The sequence below is a fragment of the Lissotriton helveticus genome, chromosome 7 (genome assembly GCF_964261635.1).
Source record: "Lissotriton helveticus chromosome 7, aLisHel1.1, whole genome shotgun sequence".
Classification (NCBI taxonomy): Eukaryota; Metazoa; Chordata; class Amphibia; order Caudata; family Salamandridae; genus Lissotriton; species Lissotriton helveticus.
The window spans coordinates 316,003,284-316,022,052 of NC_136068.1; the positions used below are offsets into that span (position 1 = coordinate 316,003,284).

An 18,769-nucleotide genomic window follows, 5' to 3' on the forward strand; every position below is an offset into this window, starting at 1 on the left:
GACAGACATACATTTGTTTTTATATATATAGATAACTAAGGACAGATACTTAAAGATAAACCATCAAATGCCCCCAAATCCCCTAAACAACCAAATATACACGAAGAAGAGACATTTCAAGATATAAATAATATTTTCAGCATTATTGAAGAGAAGCCTAAAAGAGGTTGGAAGTGGGGAAACATTCTGCCCGACATACAGGATTGGGCAAGTTCTAACTGACTAGTCTCTTGAAAATATTTCGGTTGACTGTTTATGAGTGACACTGCTGCCATCGTGTGGTTAATATTGAGAAAAATACTAACGTCTCTTTTCTAAGCACTTTTCATATAATTACAAATGAACACCTAGGGGCCGATTCCGATGTCGGACGGACTCAGGTCCATCCGACACCGGTCAGGAGCAGTAACCCACCGACCTGCTGTCATGGGTTACAGCCCTGCTAATACGATGCAACCGAACAGGGTTCGGTCGCACTCGTATACTTCACAATGCAGGCATGCATTCCGAGCGGAATGCATGCCTGCATTGAGAAAACCAGGGGTGCAGTTCATCCCTGCACCCTGTGGCCGGCACCCCAAGGTGCCTGCCACCAGGCGCAGGGATCCACAGAGGGGCACCGTAGGTGCCCTCAGGCTGCCATTTGGCAGCCTTGCACCCATGGGGGCCCTGCTGCCCCCCCCAAAGACAGTTTCCGACTGAAAAACTTCCATGGTACTCCCTCATTCGTACAGAGGCGACCGGGGGAGTACTGAAGGATTTCCGGATGGCAGACGGGCTCTCCAAGCCCGTCGTAGGCCATCCGGAAATCCGAGTCGGATTTCATTCCGAACGAGCTCATCAGAATGGGTCGGTCAGAATGGAATCTGGCCGGCACTGGCCAATTCGGTCGGAAGGCCTCCGAACATGGTTCGGAGCCCTTCCGACCCGAATCGGAATCGGCCCCTAAGTGTTACATTCCTTGTTGCATACATTTAGCAGGGACCTCTCAGAGTGGGATTTAGGATATGAATAACAGTAACCCACACATTCTGCAAACTATTGATTATATTCATGACAATGTCATTGTGTCTATAGCATCAGGAAACAATCCACTTAGGCCACCTATAAATGCCCCAGCCAAAGACATAGGCATACCTGAGGTTCTACAGAGATTAGCAATAAGTATGTCCAATGTCCACCTTCATGGCCTGATAACAATTTATGTGAAGTCAGGAAATACCTAACGAAGTAGTTAAAAGATATTAGGTAGAAAATTCGATACCAATTTTAATACATGACATCATTAGGAAGATTTAGTACCTACTGCAGGAAGATGTCAGGTCTAAGTGTAAGACTAAAAATAGATCAGATACATTCAATAAATAATGGTGACCCTTTAGAACACATGATAAAGGTGTTCTCCGGTGACAAGGCCAGAATAGAGAAATACTGTAAAGAGTGGAATAAGGAAACATCAAAACTTGCACACACATGGCCTGAGAAGGGTTCATTTAATAATATAACGTTAGATCACATTGTCACCTTCTTACAAAGCAAATATAATGGGAAGAAACTAGAAAAAAAGACAGACTATCTTAGATCAGTGGAGGGTCTTTTGTGAAACACACAGAAAGGGGACTGAGACAAAGTTCCAGTCCCCTCCTTCAGTTCCTCCACCTCCCTACCAAGAGGTGAATGAAAGTTTAGACATTGCAAGGGTACAAGGCATGTATACAGTGCAGGTTAATGCCTCACACCCACTTCCTACTTCCTTGCATCTGCCTGCTGCAGGATATGCAGACCCTGAGTGCAGCCCACCCTTGGAATCATCTTCCAAAAATGGTGAATATGTCCGGCTAGCTCAACATTCACAAATGACCAGCAGACCTCAGGAGATGTCAGGTGGGGACACTAGTAAATATGTAGGAACAGTGGAGGCTACCTTCATACTACATTTAGGTTTAAAGCATTTTATTGAGATATGCACAAAAAAGAAAACATGAAACAATAGTCGCATAAGGATCTTGACGTAGCATCGCTAACCTGGAGCGCAAGGGTGCTTAAAGTCTCTGCTAAGAAGGTGACCAGCCGGTACCCACCATGATGCGCATGCAGCGACAACAATAAACCAATAAACAATTCCCATCCCACCTCCCTTTCGTCCTCCCCCTCCCTCAACCCTTCCCTCCCTTACCCATCCAGTGTTCGGGGCGTCCCGGAGTCATTTCCCGGCATCCGTACTCCCCTTTGGGTGATCCTGCCTTGGCTTCCCTAGGTAGCCGAGTCTGCAGCCGTTGTAAGACGCATGAGTCTAAGATATCGCGGACACGTAAGTTCTTTAAATTCTGTAACCAGCATTGAGTGGAATGGTTGCCACAGGTCGTGGAATTGGTCTACCTCTCCCGCAACTGTGAGCGACAGCTTCTCCATCCCCAAGACATGCCACAACCTGTGAAGCCAGCCCAAGGTAGAGGGAACTGTAGTGGTGCGCCAGTGTATAAGAATATTTTGAACCGCTGAGCCAACCGCTATCGCTATCTGTCTGCCTCTTCGGGATTTTAAAGAGTACATCAACCGGTTGGGTAAGCCTAGCAGCATATAAGCAGGGAAGTGCGGTAACTCAACCTCAAAGTGCTTGTCAATTTCGTCTAGGACTTCGTTCCAGTAAGGTCACAGCAACGGGCAATCCCATAAGATGTGTGTAAGAGTGCCACCCTGCCCACAAGCCCGCCAGCATGTGCCCTCGATGTTATGATTCATTTCGTGCAGCCTTTCTGGGGTGTAGTACCAGTAAGTGGTCACTTTGGTAAACGGTTCAGTGAGGCCAGTGTGGTATGCGGAGTGTCGTGCTCGGTATGAGATCTGATCCCACTCAGTATGGCTCAGTGTCCTCCCCAGTTCCCGTTCCCAGCGCACCCTGCCCGGGTTATAGACATGAGAGGAGGGAGGCTGTAGAAGTCGGTAAAGATACGAAATTAGTTTTGCATCGGAAGTACGCGTCACCAGCCACTTCTCATAGGGTGAGAGTTTCCTGTCCGTCAAGTCGCGCACCTGTGGTTGCAGCGCCCAGTGTCGCAGCAGTAGGTATCGCATCCTCTCCGCCTCCTTTAGGTGATACTCGCGTTTAAGATCCTCAAATGGGATAATGCCCTCTGTGGTTTACATGTGGTACAGCGCTGTGCATCTCCCTGTCCGCCAACTCTGGAAGGCACCTGCTTCCATCCCTGGGGTGAAATCTGGGTTCTCAATTATTGGTGTGAATGGAGATGGGAACGTGGTGAGGTCGTGGACAACACTAGTGGCGTCCCACACTCGCAGTGGAGTGCGTGTGACAAAGGACGCGTATAGATTGGGGGGCGGTGCGCTCTACGTAGAAAGGGTATTTCTTGTAGCGGCTTGCCCGCTACCGCCTGATCTTGAAAAAGCCAGTGTTTATCTGATTCTCGTCTGCTCCACTCCACGAGATAGCGCAATTGTGCCGCCTGGAAATACTTGCGTAGATCCGGTACCCCCAGCCCCTCTGCCTCTGGGGCCAATGTGGTGAGTGCTCTCTTCAGACGGGGTTTGCGGCCCTGCCAGATGAAACGTGCCAGATCCGCCTGCGTCTGCTGAATCCACCCTTTGGGGGGCGGGAGCGGCAGGGCTCGGAATAAGTATAGGACCTGTGGTAGGACCGTCATCTTCACCGCTGCCACTCTACCGAGCCAGGACAAAGTGCCCTTGTCCCAGCATCTTAGTTCCTCCTTAATTTACTTTCCTAACGCCGCATAGTTGGCGTCGACCATAGCAGGCAAAGTGGGTGCCAAAAGAATGCCCAAATAGGGTACAACATCCAAAGACCAGTGCATGGGAAAAAGACTCTGTAGTTCCGATCTCGTGGTCGCGGTTAAGGAGATATCAAGGGCTGCCGATTTCCCCATATTCATTTTAAAACCTGCCACCTATGCGAAGGTGTCCAACTCTGCGACACATGCCGGGAGGGCCCCTCTTGGGTTAGCTAAGGTCAGTATAACGTCATCCACATAGAGGCTAATCGTGTGGGTATAACCCCCCATTCGTACTCCCGTTGCGGACGCGTTTTGACGTATCCTTTGGGCCAGCAGCTCCATAAAGAGAGCAAAAAGCAGCGGTGATAACGGGCACCCCTGTCTGGTACCCCTCTCTATAGCGAACCTTCGGGAGCTGCAGCCGTTCACTCGTACCACCGCTGACGGGGATTTATAGCAGTTGAATACCAGTGTGCGGAACTTCTCACCAATACCCATCTTAATGAGGACCTTCTCCAAATAAGGCCAGTGCACACGGTCAAATGCCTTCTCCGTGTCTACGGCCAGCAGCATTATCTCCCCAGGGATCCGGGACGCCTTCTCTAGGAGGTGAACCACTCTCTTGGTGTTATCCACCGTCTGTCTCCCTGGGACAAACCCCACTTGGTCCGGGTCAATAAGACCGGGCAAGTGGAGTGCCAGCTGGGCCGCGAGGATCCCGGTGTAAGCTTGAGATCTATGATCAAGAGGGAAATCGGTCTGTATGAGCCGCAGCAAGTCCGGTCTTTTCCCGGCTTGGGGATGACCAACGCGGTTGCTCGGAGCAGGTCAGGCGGTAGTGCACCAGGGGTGGAGAACGAGTTGAATAGGCGAGTGAGAATATGGGCCAGCACGGAGCAGAACATTTTATAGAAGAGGGCAGAATAGCCATCTGGGCCCGGGGCCTTCCCATGCTTAAGCTTAGAGATGGCCGTAATCACTTCTTCAATGCGAATGTCCCTTTCCAAGTATTCTGCCTGTTCCGGCGTTAAGGAAGGGAGAGTGACCGAGTTCAAATAGTTCGCTTCAGTCTGCGGGAAGGGGGGTTCACCGGAGTAAAGCTCCGCATAGTATCGGCGGAAGGTCTCAGCAATCTGGTCATCGTCCATGACCGTCTCGTCATTGGAGACTCTAAGTTCCTTCACCAGGTGTCGTGGATGCACCACTCGAAGTTAATTCGCTAACAACCGTCCGCATTTGTCCCCCCCGTGTAGTATGCATGTTTCAGACGCAGCACTGCATATTCAGCTCTGTCTGTGTCTAGAGCCGATAAGAGTTTCCTCGCAGCTTTAAGTTGTCTCCATACCCTATGGGCTCCCGTGCGCTGATGCACTTGCTCCAGTTCGCGAACAGAGCAGGTGAGTTCATCTCGTTTAATCTGCCGGTCTCTATTTTCCGCTGTCGATATCGCTATGAACTCCCCTCGGAGCACCGCTTTCATGGCCGCCCACTGCGCCGCCAAGGAAGCGTCAGTGTTACCATTGTGGGCCTGATAATCCCGGATTGAGTCCACAATGTGTTTCACGACTGGCTTTTTATGTAGTAGTGTGTCCCGGAGGCGCCAAACTCCTCGCGAGGAGGACAGCAGCGGGACGCGAAAGGTGCCTGATACGGGCGCGTGATCAGACAAGGAGAGTACCCCCATTTCCGACTCCGTAGCGAGGGCACACACCGGTCCCGTGACCAGAAGATGGTCCAATCTCGCGTGCGTCTTATGCGCATGTGAGTAGAAGGAGTAGTCCCTATCAGTGGGGTGAAAGCGGCGCCAAAGATCATGAAGATCTAGGTCCTCCAGCTGGGCCCTGCCTCCCTGAGAAATCTCTCCCGTCCGTGTGTATCGCTGCGCTGACCTATCTAAAGCTGTGTCAAACACCATGTTCAGGTCCCCCCCCTAGGATAATGTGTCTGTCTGCTGTGGCCGTGACATCCCCCAGGGCTGAGTGAAAAAATTGCTCCTGTTGTTCGTTAGGGCTATATAGTGACCCTATGGTGAACACTAGTCCCCCCAGCTTGACCCTGTACGCTAGGAGCCTCCCTTTCTGTTCCGTAAACTTGTGCAAAACCTCCCCTTTGAAGGTCCGGGAAATCAGGATCGCCACCCCCGCTGTTTTAGTAGTATTGGATGAGAAGAATTGTGTGGGGAATTTGTGAGATCGCATCCTATGGCAATCACGAGGTAACAGGTGGGTCTCCTGTAGTAGACAGATATCTGCATGGGTGTTTTCAAGCAAAGACAAGACTGCTCTTCTTTTGACTGGGTTATTCAGTCCCTTTACGTTAAGGGACACTACCTTAAGAGTTGCCATAGCCATAGGGTTAGTAGCGGCACAAGCAGGCGAGTCGAGCCTGGGCAGGGCGGCTCAATGCTAAGCAGAGTAGAAGAGCAGCGACTGTGCAAAGTGTGTGTGACTAGAACACTGGATGGTCCCTCCCCCTCCCCCCCCCAACATCCCTTGAACAACCCCCAACTCGGGTCCCCAAACATCTAAAACGAAAACCCCCTTCCCAACAATCCCCACCTCCCTCCTCCCATGCCCCGCAAGGAGTTCCAAGGTCTCATAGTCCTAGTCCGGCCCTTCAAAGACAAGACCGTGGTCGGTTAAGGTAGTGGACGTCCTGCCACCGCATCCCCGCCCGCCCCTCCCTCCTCCCGCACCCCCAAACCTGCATCATAGTAAGGCTGTATCCATCTCCCCCCGGAGACAACTCAAGCCGTCAGCGCGACAGTATTGGTGTTCGTGTCCCTGGCTGCCTCCTGTACCGCTCTGTCCATGCCGGACCGGATGGTGGGTGAGTCTGGGTGGGTGGAGGAGGCAGAGGACCGGCGGTCCGGAATTCGCTGCCAGCCGTCTCTGGTGGAGCGTTTGCGATGCGGTGTCGATGGGATTCGTCGGACGCGGTGATGCCCAATACCTCGCAGGTGTCCTGGAGGGAGCGGAGCTGATGTAAAGTGCCATTCCAGCGAAAGATAAGTCGGAAAGGGTGCCCCCAAGCGTATTGCGTATCATGGTTCCTCAGAAAGTCAGTCGCAATTTTAAATGTCTTACGTTTCTGGAGCGTAATCGCTGATAAGTCTTGGAAGACTGCGATCGGGTGCCCCCGGAAGTGCAGTGATTGTTGCTTCCTCGCTTTGCGGAGAATTAGTTCCTTAAGTGGGTAGTCCGGAAGGAAGGCCAGGATGTCCGGCGGCGGCGCCGAGCCTCGGCGCGCTAGGCCCACCCTGTGTGCCCTGTCTATTCTGAAGGGAAAGTCCTCCGCTTCTCCTAGTATTTCCCTGAACATGCACTGGAGGTATGCAGCGACGTCTTCCCCTTCTTCTTTGGATGGCACTCCTCGGACTCTGATATTATTTCGGCGGGAACGGTTCTCCAGGTCCTCATTGTGTGCCTGCAAGTCCAAGTGTTGATCACGTAGGCGGAGCACTTCCTGCTGCAAATGTTCGATCTCTACGTCTCTGGAGTGACCAGTTTCCTCTATTGTAGCTACTCTCTCACCCAGGTTGTCTACCTCCCTCCGCACCTCTCTGACTTCTCCGGCCACCTCCTGCTTCAGTGTTTGAAAGTCATCTCGCAGGGAGGTGAAGAGAGACTCCAAGAAGGATCTGGTGACCGGTGGTTCTCTGTCCTCTGCCTCCTGCGGAGTCCTCGAGGGGCCCGGGGAATGTTGCCCCTTGTCGGGTTTCGGCGACCCTCTATCCAGCATCTCAGGCAGTGTTCGGTCACCCTTTTTGGGTCCTCTGTTGCCAGCCATCGTTGATGGTGCTGGCGCGTGGGCGGTGTCGCCTAGCTTGCTAGGCCAATTCGAAGGGCAAATGTGCAGCAAGTAGAGTCTGAGCGGAGTGGGCACGCCTGTAACCGGTGGGGGTCAGAGCGGTTCCCTCTTGCGCCGGGTAGTGATCCTCCTTCAGGCAGGCTGTTGGCGGTGGGAGCACCCTGGCTCCCCCTCTCCGCAGCACGAACCCTCCGGGCGATGCTCCGTGGTCTCTCCACACTCTCGTGGCCGCACGCGCTAGGGCCCTGCTCAGTGCGGCAGCTCCAGTCGACCGAGTCTCCTCACCGGTCCCCTCCAAAGTAGCCCGTGGCATCGTGGGTCCTGCCGATTGCCAACAGCAATCCACTAAGCACACGTAGAGACGGCTTCCCCACCGTGGTGCGGGCTATCTTGATAGCCGGTGAAATTTAGCATGGACCAGTGCCATAGCGTACCTGGGGGTCAGCGCTTCAGGCCCTCCGCTCTGCCACTCGTTTCCCGCCTGTCTTCTTTTGGGGGCGAAAGTCGTTGCCACACTGTTCAGGACCAGGGGAACAGTGTCTCCTGCTGTAGGTCGTCCCCTCGGTCTCCCGGGAGAGCTGCACTTCCGGAGCGGTCGGTCACGCTCCCCTGGTTCACCCACGGTAGTACCCTCGTGTCACCCCCTGTAATGGGCTTGGGGCAGAGGCACAGAGTCCACAAGAGGTGCCGTCGTGGGTACTCCGCCGTTAGGGCGTCCGCCAGATAGTGCGGGGTGGGGGGAGTCTCCTCCGATTGCAGGCCGCGGCTCTGGAGACGCCCGGGAGTCACACCTGGGGAGCGCCCGGCCGACTCCGGTCGCTCACCAAGTCCGGCGTTCAACGCTGCTGTGGGGCCCGAAGCGGAATCGCAAGGGTCCGCCGGGTGGAGCGTCCGGGTGGAGCTGCGCCTTGACCCAGCCCCTCGGGCCTCCGGGTTCCGCACAGGCCCGGCCTCTGGTGCCTCCCCTCGTTGCTGTAGCCGCTGGGCTTTCAGTCGCGGCCTCCCCGCCTCTCGGGCTTCGCTGTGCACCTCACCTCCAGAAGTGCGACAATGTGCAGGCGCGCTGCTGTCTGGTACGCGGCAGAGGTCCGGGACGCCTCGTCAACAGGCCGCGTCCCCGGCCTCGCGTGAAGCCTTCCGGTCTCGTAGGATCTCGGGTTGGCGTCGCCGTCCACCGCTGGCGGCGGTCTCTCACTCTTCCAGCACTCAGTTAGGGCAGTCGCTGGAGGTAACTGGCGGTCATCTGCACGGTGTCCTCATCACTGCTCCGCTCTGGATTTGGATCGGGTCGCTTCTCCGGCCGGCCATCCGTGTGGCGCACGTAATGGCTGCCTTCCGGGAGTCGCCGCTCCCAGGAGTCCCCCAGGTGCCGTGTGTGAGTCGGGAGGACGCCCCTCGGTGAGCCACCGGAGATCGGGGGGATCCGTAAATGCTCCGGTGCGATCCAGGGGGGAGATCTGCACTTATTTACGGGTTAGGGGCCCGAGGGTGCAGGAGCTCGCGGTGAAAGCGTCCGTTCAGCTCGCCATCTTGGCCACGCCCCCTTCATACTACATTTAGAGGATGAAACAACCTCTGCTGAAAAAGATGAGGGTGCAGTTCGGCCCACCAAGTCACATTTATAGGACATACAGAGAGGAGATGTTCCTAGGAAAAAGATCAGTTGTCCAGATGACTCGAGTACCAAGTGACAAGAGGACTGGAAAGTCAGTATGTAAACCAAACACACCTCCTGCATTACATTGGAGACTAGTAGAGGAGGGTGGCGAAGGCAAGTGGGTCAAAATACAGGAGGATGAACAGGTAGATTCAAGAGCACCCTGGGAAAAGGAGGAAGTGCCCATTTAGCATCATACGACACCAGACAGGTCACCCATGATGAAACACCAAAGCGTGGAGGACTTCCTTCATGCACATAACCCCCGAGATGAAGAAGACAGGAGGTCAGACAGATCGGTTGACTAATTAGAGGACGTACAGAGCTCATTAAAAGAATGTCCATCATTAACGACTATGCCAGAGAGTACTCACATTATGCCTTTGAGGGGGAAGAGTACAGGGTAGCCCTGGTTTTACAAAAGAGGCAACAACAGTTAAACAGATCGAGATTTGATGGAACACATACACGCCCTTATGAGAAGCAGGGAACATTTGATGTGGCTGGAAGGATGACATTAAGGAAAGATAAGGCACGTTTATTCCCTATGCGCCCAGGCAGTGGTCTGACACCCAATGAAATAGTGGCCCAACACGAACAGAGTTGGTACAATGTTGCCCCTTTTACTGAAAACCTAGCAGGTTGGACAGAAGGACTAGCACCACAGATGACACCATGGCCATGAGATGGTTCCTTTGAACCATGAGACATGGCAAATGCACAGATGTGCATCCTTCAGTGTATAAGGGATCCTGATTGGGATTATCCCTATATGAAGGACAGGCTGCGGATATGGCAAAGATATGCCAGACAGTATGTCTCAAGACACTCTACTGGCCTTAGGAACACAGTCCTATCACAACTGCCCTTAATATTAAGGGCTCAGGCAGTCACCAATATATGCCATGGCCCCCGATGGATGAACAAATCTCACAAAGTAGCTGCCACTGCTTCCGAAGCGGCAGGAAAGTGGATAGCAGCTTTTGAAAAACACACAGCAGGGACACCTCTTGCAATAGGTGACATTAAAAGTTTATTAAGCTCCCTTATATGAGATGAAACAGACACACTGTTCATAAAAGCAGGAGTAAAGGATGTGACATTGATAAATTCAAAATGTGATGGGGCACACTTTAACCCAGTAAGGGGAATTGTTTGGAAGCAATTAAGATGAATGTACCCAGACAGGTCAGACATTGCTTCCCTCATGGCGCTGACAATGCAGCTAAATAAAGACCCAACACAATTCCTCAGCAGAATGAAAGAGAAATGGACACAGGGGGTAGGTGAGAGATGGGATGTGACTGGACAAAATGCAACACTGTTCATCACACAGTGAAGAAGGAATTACCAGCTGAAGTGCAGGACAAATTAGACAATAGAGTAGCCTTAGAAGCCAAATCATGGACAGAGGTACATGCACACATAATACATTTCTGTAAAAAGAGACAGGACAAGGAAAAGAGTGAGATGGATAACATTGAAAAAGCAGAAGCCAAATGAGTACAACAGAAACTAGCCAAAAGCACTGAGGGAGGAAATTAACTGCAGCCACCCAGATGGCCGCAGTGTCTTTGGGTGTGCCATCCATAGATACCACCATGCAACCCCAACAATATGCGCAGAGATTTAATAGGAATAGGAAAGGAGGGTGAGGAAGGTTTGGGGGGAATAGGCAAAGCACATTCAGGAGTGGACAGACATGCCACTACTGCAAAATGCCAGGACATTTCATTGGAGATGCATGACCAAAAAGAGCATGGCCAGATAGGGGCAATAAATGGCCAACAAATGGTCCCATGTGGTCACATTGTGGCACAGTCTCCCATGAGCCCCCAAGTGATATATCTTCCACAACCCCAAATGGGGTTGCAGCCCCAACAGGCGCAGCAACACGTGCCCCAAATGCTGTATGGGCCTCAACAGACAGTGCAGCCCACTGTGCAACTCCAGACCTTACAAAGTGGGGTAACGATCAGAGGAGGAAATCCCTTCAAGCAAAACTATGTGGGAGGATGTGCTCAATGAAGGTGCCCACAGAGTAGTCTTATGTGTCCAGTACTATTGAAAACTCACAGACCAGACGAGGAACCCACTGTGGCGGTAGCCATAAATGACAGGGAGCTCAGCTTTCTAATTGACAATGGGGCTACTAGGTCCTGTATCCATGAGAGAGGACTCCCATTGTCAGATTCATCAATGGACACACAGGGGTTCTCTGGGATGGTGATGAGGGTTGCATTCACCAAACCTGCAGAGATGGAGATAGGGAGAAGGTACGTTAACAGCAGTCTCCTATTTTCCCCCACAGCCCCAGCGAATTTAATAGGACGCGATCTTATGGCAAAATTAAACATGTCCATTCACTTTGAGGAGGATGGGACAATTATATGTTTCACACCAGGAATGTCTTGCACACGCATCATGTCGATGGTCACGCACCACATGGACGGTGATCAAGTCAGGGCCAGGCCCATAGACAACCCAGCCTTTACTAGAGCAGTGTATACTATCGTAGCAGAAACACCACAACTAACAAGAAAGCTAGTTGAATTGCCAAGGAACTTTCTATTCCGTCGCCAGAGCCACTGGTCCGACAAGTTGAATTCTGAACTGGCAGATAAAAGATCTCATACTGGAGGTAGAAGCTGTGGACATTTCATCCACCTGGGGTATGGTGATGGCCAGTGACCACACCTGTACCATGTGGATTTATGTCATCTTTCATGACCCTGATATGAAAGTAAAAGATACATCAGATGACCAATTGTTTGCCGATGACCCCATAAGGTCAGTGTTCGCTTTTCAAGACAGGATTCCTTTGCGTACTACGCTGGAGACAAGGTCAACAATACCAAAGGCTGGTTTTGGTTCCGGTAAGGACAGTGACCATGTGCAGGTACCCTCTGAGTTGTGGACCAAAATCCCCCATGATGTTGACCTCATCCGCACAGCAGTGCCATTCAGAATCACCTTGAAGGAAGAAGTGATACTACCAAGGGTAAGACAGTACCCTCTATCTAAAGGAGCAGAGGAGGGCATTGCACCAGGTATACAGGCAGTCATCTATCCAGGTGTATCCCCCTGCAACACCCCAATTTACCCTGTCAAGAAGGCCAAGGGTAATTCTTGACGCATGATTCAGGACCTGCGCCCCCCTAATGACATAGTGATACCAGACTTCCCAGTGGTACCTGAACCTTCCGTCATCCTTACGAACATACCTAAAGATGCCAAATATTTCTTAGTCATAGACTTAAAACAATCATTTTTAGCATTTCACTGCACCCAAACAGTTACTATTTGACCGCATTCTCATTTCGTGGTTCTCAGTATCTCCACTCCTATTTAGCTCAGGGGTACTGTGAGTCCCCAAATTTCTTTAACAGAACAGTTAAGAATGACCTCGCTAACTTTCAAAGTGACAGCACTATACTGCAGTATGTCAATGACTTACTGGCCTGTATTGTCACAGAAGAACAAGGCAGAAATGACAGTGTGTCCTTACTTTGCACCCTTTCCCAACGAGGCTACAAGGTACACAGAGACAAAATACAGTATTGTCAGGAAGAAGTCCATTATTTGGAACAATTGCTGTCGGCCTCCGGCCACCGAGTTACCCCTGAAAGATCAGCATCAATCAGACAGATGACTGAGCCTGAAACAGTGAAGGGAAAGCAAAAGTTTCTGGGCTTATGAAATTATGTCAGACAATGGGTTCTTGACTATATTACCTCGATAGCCCCTTTGCTCACAGCCATCAAACATGCAAAGACACAAAAATACAGAATAACATGGATGGCAGAAATGTGAGATACATTTCACAAACTAAAGACAGAGATAACAAATGCACCAGTGTCAGGGACACCAGATTACACTAAGGAGTTCTTTCTTTTTTGCCAGTACAATGGCCAGCTGATGACGGCTGTCCTCACCCAAAAGTATCCTTTGGGCCTCAAACCAATTGCTTACTTTAGTGGCTTACGTGATTCTATTATAAAGGGCCATTACCCCTGTGAGCAAGCGCTGTCCACGGCAGCCTTTGCAGTTGAGAAAAGTGCTACCATCGTCATGAGCGCACCTCTGACTCTGTATGCTGAACATGCAATATTTCCAATAATTCAGAAGGCCAAAACGATACTTACAACACAGAGAGTATCAGGATATGAGATCATTTTATCATTGCCATCTCTTAAGGTAGTCAAATGTCACCCAGTCACCGAGTCAACCTCGCCATTTTCTTTGCACACCCTATCAAAGATACTGGTGATGACCCACATGACTGTGCAACATATCTCCAGATGAGTGTAGCCAAGCAAGAGAAGACCCTTTTACAGGTAGCATTGTCTACTTTGTAGATAGGTCTTCCATGATAGATCAAGATACAGGAACACGACATACAGGAGCAGCAGTGGTCAGAGCCATGCAGCATGATTCTTCCGAAATTTTGCAGATAACCGAACAGATAACTTTACCATCTCCTTATTCTTCTCAAGCCGCCAAGCTAGTAGCACCGGTGGCGGCCCTGAAGCAAGGGGAAGGAGAAACAATTACAGTGTATTCTGATTCAGCCTATGTCACCACACTGTGCACTCCAGCATTATGCGGTGGAGCAGACAGGGGTTCCTCAAATCTGATGGAAGCCCTGTCATGCATTGCCCTCTTTTAGAGGACCTGCTTGAGGTTTTTGCTCTGCCGCATGCAGTTGCAGTAGTAAAGTGTGCAGCTCATACAAATTCCCAAGACTTTGTGTCCCATGAAAATGCTTTTGCTGATTGGGCTGCCAAGGAAACAGCCAAGCTGCCTCTGAACACTACATCTACCACACTTTTACTAACAACAGACACAGCAGCTAGCGGCACTGATGCACCTCATGCTCCCCTGGAACCATCCAGGCATTACACAGAGACAGCTCATCTACATCTACTGAAGATACTAGAAAGTGCTCCAGAACATGAAACACAGTTTTGGGAATCCAGGGGATGCACACAGACAGTTACAGATTGAATATACAGACAGATATCCAAAGGGAAGCCTGTCATGCCCCAAGCATTGCTACTTATAGCCTTGAACCAGCTACATTTTCCATCACACACTGCCAGAGACAACATATCCCTCCAGCTATGCCAAGATTGTCTTGGCCCCAACTTACATCAGATGATCACGATGTACCTATATACATGCACTGTGTGTCAGCAGTATTCACCAAATCCCACCTTCAAGGTAATAGCTTCTACGATACCCCGACCCCAAGGACCCTTTAAGGAATTACACATTGATTATGTTGACATGATTGACAGATGCAACCATTACCAGTATCTCATATCTGTCCATTTTCAAGGTGGATCGGAGCAGGCCCTGGTGTGCACTGTGATGCCAAGTCTGCTGCTAATTTTCTGATCCATGAGGTTCTCCCGAGATGGGACATTCCCGTAGGGATCAGATCCGATAATAGCACACACTTTGTGAATAACATCTTTTCTAGCCCTGGGCGAAGCACTACCTACGCTTTTGTAGTTTGCAAAGTTTGCGCTACTTCGCACTACGCGAATTGCACGTAGCACAGTGCAAACACGCGTAGCGTAGTGCAGCGGTCATTTTTTGCTTGCTCGCGGTCCTCAACATCAAGTTGGCGACCGCGAGCGAGCAAAATGACATCCCGGCAAGATTTGTTCCTCGTTCATGATCAGCAACATCAAGTTGCCGATCGTGAGGGTGGAAAATAAATCTCCCGGCGAGATTCTCAATGCGGGAAGGTCAGGTTTCTCATTTCGAGTGGTCGCGTATGCTCCTGACCGCTCGCAATGAGACCCTACCAGTCCGTGTTGAGAAAGCTGCCACTCGAGTAGAAATCTACTTTAGCGGCAGAAAATGACCGCTTGCACTGTGCAAGATGTGGTGTGCACTGATTGCACAGTGCGGAGAAGCCTCCGGCACTGTGCAGTCAGTGCGAACAGCATTTTGCTCAGTGCACTACGCAGTCCGCTTAGCTTGCGTAGTGCGAAGTGCACTTTGCGTCACCACGCGTAGTGCTACTACGTGAACTGCGCCCAGGGTTAATCTTTTTCCATCTCACCACCTTGTTGGGAATAACACACTGGCTCTCATCAACTTATCACCATCAAAGTAATGGAATTGTGGAGCGCCTTAATGGCCTCCTCTTGAACAAATTGAGTAAACTGTGTGTCACCTTGAAAAAGAACAGGTTGCATTGTCTCCCGTTAGCACTATTTGCTCTCAGAAACACTCCTGGGTTAGCTCACCACTTGACCCGACATCAGATAGTGACTGGGAGACTTATGAATACATTTGTGCCACAAGTTACAAACCGAAAGTGCGCCTGAAGTTGTTCAAACTGAAATGTCTGATTATATTGCACAGCTAACAAAAGCTGCAAAGTTCTTTTCTAAACAGGTCATTCAGGCAGCTGATAAGCGTGCCAACGCACCTCAAGCAGATGATCAAAGAGCACCCTTGCCAGTTGGAACTCTAGTATACACAAAGAACTTTGTCCGCACCTGGAAGGACAGCAAATTCAACTGACCCTTCCCGGTGACTCACAGCACAGCTATTGCAGTGAAAGTTCAAGGACATAAGCCATGGTACCATCTGAGATACATTCCCCTGGCACCAAGCTTGCCATCTACACTTTCGGACACCGAGCAGGAAAAAGAGTGGGGAGAACAGGAGAAACAATGAGAGTAAAGCCTCCCTCCAATGCTCCAACAGACACTTATTTTAAGATATGTACTTTTCTTTTCTTTTTTCTCCTCTGTGTGTTAATACTGATGATGATGCCCTAGTCGACTTTTATTTTTTCTCTCCTACAGCAGCTTATATGCGTATGCAAAGAACTGTTGAAAATGACACTGATCATCCCCCTCTCCACAATGCTTTGTTTGAAAATAGCTGGTACCAGCACATGCACAGTATAGGAAAAGCTACATCTAATACCAGTTGTTATGTATACTCCCTTATTTCCCATGCTATTGCAGTAGATATATTGCATCACCCCAAAGAGGTACCCTCAAATGTTACGCACTATCTTTTGCACGTTCTCTTATGTAGAATAAAAGCACAGCTCCAACCAATGCATGTCAGTCCAGTAACATCTCGATTCAACACAATTATATTTGTCACCATCACTGAAGTCCTGCAAGCCCTGACAGAAAAAACAGATATAGTGAAGGAAGTAGCTAGGAAAGCAGGGCAAAAATGAACCTATGCAGTGTGGGAGGAATGGATATTACAGCGGGGTAGTTAGGAAAGTCTAACCCACCATCTGAATGTAGTAACTATTCAGTCAAACCTTTGCCCCCTGATTGTGCAGCTAGGCCAGTACTCAATATTACAGGATCAGTATATGCCAATGGTAAATGGCACACTGGTGCCACATTTGCATGTAGAGCTATATCATTGTGGAATGGTACAGAAACGAATAGCCCTTTAAAGATTGATACGGTAGTAGGACAACGTCAGCAAATCTTGGATGCAAACATACCGAGAAATACCTGGCCAGAAACTGGCAAACACCCTAGGGTAGCAATGAAATTAACTCACTTTTCTCTTTGTTTTAGAGAAATGGGACTGTAAAGGTGGGCAGGAACCTCAACTGCATTACTACCATAGACAACGCTGATATGCAGGGTTTCACGGCTAGCCTGATGGACCACTTTTGGCTGTGTGGGGCCCGGCTCCACCTACAGCTATCCCCGAACTGGAATGGTCTCTGCGCCCTGGTCCCGCTGCACACCCCCTCCCTGGTGATACCAGGTGTAGACATTACGACATTGCATGACCATCCCATGAGTAGTCCACAGACCCTGCTGCATCACCACGTGGATAAAAGAGCTACTGAGTACTTTGGCACCACAAACTGGGAAGAATACAGACTTTTTAATGATGTTCAGCTATTCTTTGGCAGCATCATGCTGTCGATTCAGGTGAAAGCCCGCTGGCTCCAGATCACGAGATGGGAGCTTATGAAGGCGATCATTGCAACAGAGGATGGCTTTAATGCCATAAAGGAAGAACTACATGCCCTTATGTATGTATGTATGTATGTATGGGATTTGTAGAGCGTAGGAATCACCCCAGTAGGGTTATCTCTGCAATATTGTAGCAGGGAAGTCAGGTGAAACATGGGCAGACAGGTTTAAGCTCTGAATAATGCTGTTTTTAGGAGTTTCCTGATGCGGAGCAGATTGGAGCATTTGCGCAGGTCCTCGGGCAAAGTGTTCCAAAATTTTGAGGACAGATGGACAGCGGTTTTGCCTCCTGTTCTAAACTTCTTAAACCGGTGGACCACCAGCAACCCTTTACCTTCCGATCTAAGATGGCGATTCGGACAGTAGACTTTGAATTTGTCTGACAGGTAGCTGGGGCTCGCACCATATAAAGCTAAATGGGTGAGACAGCAAAGCTTAAAATTAATTCTCTGGCGGATGGGGAGCCAGTGAAGTTGATGTAACAATGGCCCAGAAGAGGTGCAAGGTGATTTTTTAAGGGCCAGGCGAGCCGCCACATTTTGTACAATATGCAGTCTATTTAACAGGGACTCATTTGTAGATGCCAGCAAAGCATTACAGTAATCTAAGCAGCCAATAATCAATGGTGATGCAGCATAGATACAGTTTAGACCTAATGACAGCCATGGAGGGGGGTGTATGCAAAAAGATCGGAACCACCTGCTGTACGTATGTGCCATCCAATGATACCGATAACGGGACAGTGACTGAGGCCTTTTGGACATTGCATGATCTTCACAAAAAGATGGTCGACGAGGGGGGTGCTCCGGATGAGTGGTTCGAGGGCTGGTTTGATTGGGTGCTGTCTTGGATATCGGGGTTGGTCAAGGCCTTGACGCCTTTAATTGTTATGTTGCTTTTGACATGCCTTATATCCCAGGTGATATTAGCATGTTGCAGGAGGATGACAGCTAGCATAGGGGGAACATTTTTGGTTAGGAAGAACACCACGGGTGTCTTAGAACAGAGTGTTATATATAAGGAGATTCCCTTCAAGAATAGGAGGTTAGGAGAAGAAGTAGTTGAAGAATCAACTAGAGAGGGTAATGATGTAGGGGAAAAACAGAATACATTATATCCAAACACACACAGAACTGAGGCCTATAACTTCCATGCAGAGGTTCAAAGATAAAAGCAGCCTCAGGCTCCAGTAAAGAATGCAGGCCTTCACGATAAATAGTTCAGAATACCATGCCACAAAATACAATGACTTCGCTGAATTAATTAGGTCACACAGTTCCTTGAAGGCTCAGGAAATAACCTGTGGTTAGCAGTGGAGCTTCAGCACTTCAGCAATTGAGATTTTGTGAGAAGCATTGATTTTATCTTCTTTCTTACTCAGGAAATTAGCACAAGCTTAGACGTAGGGACGATGAGAAGATGTAACCACACTTTCCATCTGCTAAGGACGGTTAAAGTCTATATCCTTTGCAAATGCATTGCTGATGCATGCACGCATAGATTAAATACGTACACAGGATAGACTGGTCCAGGTTCAAGCTTGCCACTGTTCATAATGACATCAA

General features: G+C 49.8%; 1 protein-coding gene and 1 pseudogene across 1 annotated transcript; both read left to right on the forward strand.

Moving 5' to 3' along the window:
* LOC144769058 (uncharacterized) overlaps positions 1-11,244 on the forward strand; it is a 33,253-nt pseudogene extending 22,009 nt beyond the window's left edge.
* Positions 11,245-15,815: 4,571 nt separating this feature from the next.
* LOC144769059 (uncharacterized) lies at positions 15,816-18,375 on the forward strand. Its single transcript, XM_078653054.1, has 4 exons — positions 15,816-15,963; positions 16,047-16,180; positions 16,794-17,279; positions 17,839-18,375. The coding sequence occupies exons 1-4, from the start codon at positions 15,816-15,818 to the stop codon at positions 18,373-18,375; spliced, it is 1,305 nt and encodes a 434-aa protein (XP_078509180.1).
* Positions 18,376-18,769: the final 394 nt, after the last annotated feature.